We start from the raw sequence: 5,798 nt of genomic DNA, 5'->3' as shown, positions 1-5,798 counted from the left end.
GGGGGGGGGGGGCGTTCTGTTACCGCGTTGATTACTTTGTCAATCAAATGTCTTAATTAGAAATAGGAACCTGGGAGAGTCCTGAAGTGAGTGGTGTGCAGCCGCTGCCCAGGACGTTCCACACCTCCTCAGCAGCTGTAGGAGACTGTCTGTATGTGTTTGGAGGGGGAGATAAAGGAGCAGAACCGGTGAGAGACCAGCGGCTGCACGTGTTTGACACAGGTACCGCCGGGCCTGGAGCCCGCCCGCCGCTGCGGGAGCTCGGCCTCTCCGATTCAGAGATGTGCAAGCGTTGGGCCCCCGCTTTGGCCACGAGTTTAACGGGGTGGATGTCTCTTGCTGTGGACATACACGTACCTGTACGCACCCGCGGGGAATTCGGCCCCGCAGGGCACTGTGAAGCTCTGGGAGGAGGAACGCCAGGGGAGGCGGGAGTGGTTCCTCACGTGTGCCCCGGAGTTGATTCCTCTCCGTGGTGGCGTCGTCCTGTGTCCTCATGTTCCGTCAGAGTTGTCCCGTAAATTCTCGTGGCCCTGTGTGTGCCAAAGGGTTTGCTTTCCGGTTCGAACTGACCTTTCCTGCTGCTGGGTGACCCAGAGAGCACTCCTTGCTCCATCGGAGGAGCCTGCGATCCGGGATACGGCGTTAACCCTTCCCTGACCCCGCTGAGGCGCTTCCTGTGGGAGCCTCAGAGGGGCTCCGGGGTCGCCAGTTTGTAGAGGCTCCAGTTTTCCTCCTGATGCCCGTGTACTCTCATTTTTAGCCACCTTGACCTGGTCCCAGCCGGATACTCACGGTGATCCCCCTGCCCCTCGGCACGGACACGCTGTGGTTGCAGTCGGGACCAAACTCTTCATCCACGGAGGTTTAGCTGGTGACGTGTTTTACAACGATCTCTTCTGCATCGATACGAGTAAGTGTGGATGTAGGTACCGCAGAGCAAAAGTGCTTGTGGGATGCGTTTTGACTCGGGGCAACCTTTTTTCTAAAAGATCAGTTCTTAGGGGCTTAAAATATTACCCTGTTTGTTTAAACCAATAAAACTTGTGGGGGTTTTTGTAACGTGTAACCGTAGGCATGTTTTTTTCTCTAACAGGTGACATGAGGTGGGTTAAGATACCGGCCACCGGTGACATCCCAGGAGGACGGGCATCCCACTCGTCAGCTGTGTTTAGAGACCACGTGTACATTTTTGGTGGAATAGGTCCAGAGGGGACACTAGATACAACCTACAAGTATCACACAGGTAGGGAGGTTTCTCTTGGCTGTGTAACGGTAAAGGCCAGTCAGTTGGAAAGGGCATCTCCCCCCAGCTCCTGGACTTCCGCCCCCGGCAGTCGCTGTCACTGCACGGGGGTTGCACCAGCGCAAGGCTAAACGCTCTGCGATGTTGCAGCCTGGCCGAGGCCGCGCTGAAGGATGCGAATGTGTCTTTGTCCTGCAGAGAAGCAGCAGTGGACGCTCCTCCGCTTTGATTCTCCTCTGCCTGCCGCGAGGCTGGACCACGCCATGTGCGTCGTTCCCTGGCGGGCTGGCGATAGCGGGGACAGGGCAGCTGCCGCGGGGACAGACAGAGCTGGGAAGGAGCCGCCTCCATCAGCAGGCGACAAAACCGGCCCCCTCCCGAAGGGCCGAGAGGAAGAGGAGGGGCGTGCTGAAGGCATCGTGCATCTGCTGTTGGTATTTGGTGGGATGGACACACAGGGGGAGATCCACAGGGACTGCGTCGTCACGCTGATCGAGTAGCTGAGCCGCTGTCCGGCCTTTTCTACGGATTTTATACAACTGTCACGTTAATTCTCCTTCCCAATAAACAAGTTCTTGTCCCCCAAGGGACAGCGCTGGGTCCCGAGGCACAGGCGCCTTCTCTGTGCACAGCCCGGGGGGTGGGACACAGGAGCCTGGGTGGGGTTGGGACATGTCTGGGTGCTTTGCTGCCAGGAAGCTCCCTCCCTGGTAAAATAAAAAAAAAAAAAACACAAACCAAAAATCCCTCCTTCTTGGCCCAGCCACAGTGGTGCCTAGAAATAAGTTGGGGGGGGGGGATGATTTGAACTTCAGCTTTCACGATTTTGAAAGCAAGTGAATGGAAACTGGCAAAGTCATTCCCCCAGCCCAGGGAAAAGGTGGAATGCTGAGGGGTTTGAGGAGTTAGAGCCAGAGCCCAGGGACGGGATCACAGGGACTCGGCTCCCAGGAGGCTTTTTACCTAGTCCACATCCTGCATCTCCTCCATCAGATAACAGGTCTGATCTCCTGTAAGATTGAGCTCCTAAAAGTAGTTCCAAGACTGCAGGGGAGGGTGGCTGTGGTTAATCTAGACTTGGCAGTTTGCAGCCTTGAGCAGCCCCCGAGCAGCTTTTCAGGACACCCCCCCCTTGCTGCATGCCCTCAGCTGGGCAGCGCCCCAGCCCCGCTGACACACAACACAGAACCAAATCCAGTGTAAATAACAAATTTATTGTGGCCACTTCAGGTAGAAAAGTTCTACACCAAATTCACATGACCAGGTTGTTAAATAGAACGCTTCGGCTGCCGATACTCCTAAACCCCGTTTGCATTTACACTCCCCCCCCCCAGCTACCCTTCCCTCGACATCAAGCACCTGCTAACGAAAAGCAGTAAACAGCCACTTGGGGCTTAGCATTTCCAGCTCCACTCGCGAGTGAAGACTCAAAAGTTACATTCCAAATCAAGAGTTCAATATTTTAAACAAGTGTTCCTGAGTCCAATATATACACACACACAACATTCAGAGGCGCCAGGTATCTACAACTCGTCCTTCTCTCCTGCTTCCTCTTCGCCGGGGGGAGGGCCTGCGCTTCCGTAGAGCTTGCTAACGATGGGCTGGACAACTTCCTCCAGCTCCTTCTTTTTCGCTTTGAAGTCTTCAATGTCTGCATCCTGGTGGCTTTCGAGCCACTCGATCTTTTCCTCTACGGCCTTCTCGATGGTTTCTTTGTCTTCAGATGAGAGCTTGCCACCCAGCTTCTCTTTGTCCCCAATCTGGTTTTTCAGGGAATAAGCGTAGCTTTCCAGCTCGTTCCGGGCATCAATCCGTTCTTTAAGCTTCTTGTCTTCCTCTGCAAACTTCTCGGCATCGTTGACCATCCTCTCGATCTCTTCTGGTGTCAGGCGGTTCTGATCATTTGTGATGGTGATCTTGTTTTTGTTGCCAGTGCCCTTGTCTTCAGCCGTGACGCGGAGGATCCCGTTCACGTCTATTTCGAAGGTCACTTCGATCTGGGGGACGCCGCGAGGGGCCGGAGGGATTCCGGTGAGATCAAACGTTCCCAGAAGATGGTTGTCCTTGGTGAGGGGACGCTCACCTGCAAGACACAGTTGGATACAGTTTCTTTCCTTCCTAGCAGGGGCTTGTACTTTGTGAAAGCAAAAGCTACACACTTTGAAGGGGTTAAGGTTTCAATTCCAACCCAACATCTGTCCAGACACCTCCTACACTATCACCTCTCACTCAAAGAGCTCTTCAGCAGCTTTTTTTAGAAAATGTTTTTCTAGAACCTTTGTTGCTAGAAAAAATGGTTCTAACAACAGCTTTTGGTGCAGGTCAGGAGCAGCTTCAGAAAGCCAGCACTGTCACCAAGCTCTTCTTGATGAGATATCCACAGCCATCACGATAAGCCAGGGACAAAGTCCTACAGTCAGATTCTGGCTGTTAATAGGGCAACACTCACCTTCATAGACCTTGATCGTCACAGTTGGCTGATTGTCAGAAGCCGTGGAGAAGATCTGAGACTTCTTTGTGGGAACAACAGTGTTTCTTGGGATCAGTTTAGTCATCACGCCTCCAACTGTCTCAATGCCAAGTGTCAGAGGACAGACATCAAGCAACACCAAGTCACCTGTAACAGATCAAGGGTAAGAGTGACAGGACTTCAACCTGACACACAACAGCCCGTGGGTGCAAGCAGCATCGTGAGGTCTGAGAGGCACTGAACTTCTGGAACTGTCCTACGTTTGTCAGGAACCAGTATCTGCTACTCAGAGTCAACGCTCCTGAAGGGACAGCAGCAGTGTCATTACCTGTATCCTGGTCCCCAGAGAGAACGCCAGCCTGGACAGCCGCGCCGTAGGCCACAGCCTCATCCGGATTAATGCCCCGGGAAGGCTCCTTCCCATTGAAGAACTCTTTCACTAGTTGCTGTATTTTGGGGATGCGAGTAGAGCCACCAACAAGAACAATCTCATCAATGTCAGACTTCTTCAGGTCAGAATCTTCCAGAACTTTCTGAACAGGCTTCATAGTGGAACGGAACAGGTCCTAGGAAGACAAAAAAAAGCCCAGTATTAAGTCTGTATTCCCACATGCCCAACCTCTGAATTACACAGCTTTAGGGGACGAAGCTCAACAACTAGAAGAGAAACCACCACCAGCTTAGGACCAGCCCTGATGAGGCCTCAGCTGTCACTGACAGAGAGCCCCCCAGCTACTCTGGCAAGGAGCAGCTGCTGCTTTTTAGTGCAAGCAGGAAGTTATTTATACCCTGAAGTGCAGCCTCCAGCATGAAATTCTGCACATTCACAAGGCTCCAGTCTAGACCTGAGGCAGTGGAACTTTACCTTCCCAGACTTACCATGTTCAGCTCCTCAAACTTGGCTCGAGTAAGTGTCTCTGAGAAATCTTCTCCTTCAAAGAAGGATTCTATTTCAATTCTGGCCTGGTGCTGAGATGACAGGGCTCGCTTCGCTTTCTCCACTTCACGTCTTAACTTCTGCACAGCTCTGTTATCCTTCCTAACATCTTTTCCAGTTTTCTTCTTGTAGAGTTTGATGAAGTGTTCCATAACACGTTGGTCAAAGTCTTCTCCACCCAGGTGAGTGTCACCATTAGTAGCCACAACTTCAAAGACTCCATTGTCAATTGTGAGGAGGGAAACATCAAAAGTTCCACCACCCAAGTCAAACACGAGGATGTTCTTCTCACCCTCTCTCTTGTCCAGCCCATAAGCAATGGCAGCAGCCGTTCTGTAGAGGAAACGGCCCCATCAGAGAACTGTAGCTACCAGCCCCACCCCCCAGCAGGCAGGACAGGTAAGGCTACTTACGGCTCATTAATAATTCTCATCACATTCAACCCAGCAATGGTACCAGCATCTTTTGTAGCCTGACGCTGCGCATCATTAAAGTAGGCTGGCACAGTAACAACAGCATGGGTAACCTGAGTAAGGAGCAAGAAATACACTTTTGTCACAGATAAATGAAAGCAAATAATGCAGCTTCTAAACAGCTACAGCAACGCTGATAGCAAACACCCCACTGTCCTCTAAAGAGGTAAAACCCCACCATCAGCTGAGCCCTTTCAACTGGGCTGCCTTAGGGGCCTGCAGCACTGAGCAGGGTTTGGGATTGAAAGGTTAGACCAGATTCAGCCCGCCCGTCTTCAGTTTTGTAAAGCTGCTACTTTGGGTTCTTTTTAATAGCACTTGGTGAACTTACTTTCTTCCCCAAGTAGGCCTCTGCTGTTTCCTTCATCTTCGTCAGCACCATAGCAGAGATTTCTTCAGGAGCAAACGTTTTTGTCTGCCCACCTCCAACATCGACTTGAATATGGGGCTTGGCTTTCTTTTCAATAACCTTGAAAGAACAATGTATACCATCCCATTCAACAACTCAGACAATCACTCCCAGTTGGTCAAGTGTTTCTCTAAGGTTCAGCAAAGCCTCTCTAACAGGGATAGATGCACCACCCCGCACCCTCCCCGGGGTGCCAGGGCTCCGCAGAGCTGCTCAGCGGGGCCCCAGGACCCTGCAGCCTCTCCTGACCAGACACGCAGACC

At 52.1% G+C, this 5,798-nt stretch overlaps 3 protein-coding genes across 3 annotated transcripts in view; 1 reads left to right on the top strand and 2 right to left on the bottom strand.

Moving 5' to 3' along the window:
* PPP6C (protein phosphatase 6 catalytic subunit) overlaps positions 1-498 on the bottom strand; it is a 3,933-nt gene extending 3,435 nt beyond the window's left edge. Inside the window, exon 1 of the mRNA XM_026860632.1 lies at positions 447-498. Within this exon, the coding sequence (XP_026716433.1) occupies positions 447-498 (52 nt within the window). The remainder of the gene's footprint in view (positions 1-446) is intronic.
* A 299-nt stretch (positions 499-797) lies between these two features.
* On the top strand, positions 798-1,970 carry RABEPK (Rab9 effector protein with kelch motifs). Its single transcript, XM_026860299.1, has 3 exons — positions 798-917; positions 1,097-1,246; positions 1,445-1,970. The coding sequence occupies exons 2-3, from the start codon at positions 1,102-1,104 to the stop codon at positions 1,744-1,746; spliced, it is 447 nt and encodes a 148-aa protein (XP_026716100.1). The 5' UTR covers positions 798-917; positions 1,097-1,101; the 3' UTR covers positions 1,747-1,970.
* Positions 1,971-2,439: 469 nt separating this feature from the next.
* HSPA5 (heat shock protein family A (Hsp70) member 5) lies at positions 2,440-5,620 on the bottom strand. The gene is made up of 6 exons (XM_026860298.1): positions 5,458-5,620; positions 5,067-5,179; positions 4,596-4,986; positions 4,045-4,282; positions 3,696-3,863; positions 2,440-3,329 (listed from the first exon to the last, which is right to left on the bottom strand). The coding sequence occupies exons 1-6, from the start codon at positions 5,506-5,508 to the stop codon at positions 2,770-2,772; spliced, it is 1,521 nt and encodes a 506-aa protein (XP_026716099.1). The 5' UTR covers positions 5,509-5,620; the 3' UTR covers positions 2,440-2,769.
* Between the last annotated feature and the right edge of the window lie 178 nt (positions 5,621-5,798).

This window comes from Athene cunicularia (assembly GCF_003259725.1).
Source record: "Athene cunicularia isolate RWA chromosome 17 unlocalized genomic scaffold, athCun1 chr17_part1, whole genome shotgun sequence".
In the NCBI taxonomy this organism is placed as follows: domain Eukaryota; kingdom Metazoa; phylum Chordata; class Aves; order Strigiformes; family Strigidae; genus Athene; species Athene cunicularia.
Note: the sequence above shows the minus strand (reverse complement) of the source record. Positions and strands in the feature narration are given on the sequence as shown.

What these genes read in the sequence shown, in the direction of transcription:
- RABEPK (XM_026860299.1), top strand. Translation starts at nt 1,102, where the DNA reads ATGAGGTGGGTTAAGATACCGGCCACCGGTGACATCCCAGGAGGACGG. An exon ending in AACCTACAAGTATCACACAG is followed by an intron (nt 1,247 to 1,444) that starts GTAGGGAGGTTT and finishes TTTGTCCTGCAG; the next exon opens with AGAAGCAGCAGTGGACGCTC.
- HSPA5 (XM_026860298.1), bottom strand. Translation starts at nt 5,508, where the DNA reads ATGGTGCTGACGAAGATGAAGGAAACAGCAGAGGCCTACTTGGGGAAG. An exon ending in AGTTTGAGGAGCTGAACATG is followed by an intron (nt 4,283 to 4,595) that starts GTAAGTCTGGGA and finishes TTGTCTTCCTAG; the next exon opens with GACCTGTTCCGTTCCACTAT. An exon ending in GACGATCAAGGTCTATGAAG is followed by an intron (nt 3,330 to 3,695) that starts GTGAGTGTTGCC and finishes TGTGTCTTGCAG; the next exon opens with GTGAGCGTCCCCTCACCAAG.